General features: G+C 48.7%; 1 protein-coding gene across 1 annotated transcript in view; it reads left to right on the top strand.

Annotated features, from left to right (window-relative positions):
• Positions 1–171: 171 nt before the first annotated feature.
• The window catches only part of CSUI_011012 (uncharacterized protein), a 1,231-nt gene continuing 293 nt past the window's right edge, over positions 172–1,109 (top strand). Inside the window, exon 1 of the mRNA XM_068071113.1 lies at positions 172–1,105. Coding sequence (XP_067916911.1) covers positions 220–1,105 — 886 coding nt within the window. The 5' untranslated portion in view covers positions 172–219. The remainder of the gene's footprint in view (positions 1,106–1,109) is intronic.

Here is a 1,109-nt window from a genome sequence, read left to right as displayed (position 1 = left end):
ATGGGGTGTATGTACACCCGAACTCATACACGTGGCACCTTCTCGCAGTAGGTTTTCCCTTTCCTTTCTATCCCGTATGATCCGGGTTACCTCTACTGGTCTTGTTGCTAAACGTGTTCTCTCCTCGTCTTTCTTTCTTTCTTTCCTTCCTTCGTTCCTTGTGTGTCGTAGAGTTCGTATGATGCAGGGGATCGTTTAGCGACTCTAAGGACTCATTACATGCAACAGATCGAGCAACTTCAAGGACAGCTAGCTGAGCAAGATATGCGATTGCATGTGCTTTTTGCATCTCGGTCTCTACAACAAGCCTCGCTTCCTCCTGCCCCATTTTCCTCTTCATCTTCTTCAGCTCTCCCTCTTCCTCCTTCTTCGCCTCTTCCTCCCATGTCCTCTACACCTTCGTCAAATCCTACTAAGCCCTCTTCTCCACCTTCTTCACATCACCTCCAAGGAGGACCGGCGCCGTCAAAACAGCAGGGACAAGATCAGCCTCCTCACCTTCTCGTACATCCTGTTTCATCTTCACGAATCGCACTTACACCTACTCTTACTCCTCCCCCACCTACGTCAACCTATCCTTCTACACGTCATGCCTTCCCATCTTCGTCTGATACTCCGCCTCCTACCTGCTCTCCTGGGGAAGGAGGAGGAGGAGGCTCCCATGCAAATGTGTATATGAACGGCAATAGTAAAGATGCATGCTTACATCCAACATACTTACCTGAAGCTTCTTTAGAGGAAGCTCTGCGTGATCCTTTAGGTCACAAAGCAGCGGCGACAGCAGCATGCACATCGTCTAAGGGGGCTCTTCGGTCTTCTTCATCCTCTCCTCTTGCCTATCTCTCAGTGTCAAACACTTCTCATAAACGCAGCCATGAAGGAGAAAGAGGAAGCTCTTCTTCTTCTTCCTCTTCTTCAATTCTACAAAGAGAAGGTCTTGTCGATACAAGAAGAGAAGGAGAAACTCGACCTCTCGATCACCCCCATAAAGCAATGAACCACGCAGCAGGTCCTTTAGCCAACGTGTCAAACAGTCCGTCCATCTTGACTCAAGTCCGGATAGGTAGAGGATACAACAGCAGCAGCAGTAGTAGTCATCATAATAGTAG

The sequence above is a fragment of the Cystoisospora suis genome (assembly GCF_002600585.1).
Source record: "Cystoisospora suis strain Wien I chromosome Unknown contig_9301, whole genome shotgun sequence".
NCBI lineage: Eukaryota > Apicomplexa > Conoidasida > Eucoccidiorida > Sarcocystidae > Cystoisospora > Cystoisospora suis.
This window is presented reverse-complemented; position numbering and strand designations above follow the sequence as displayed.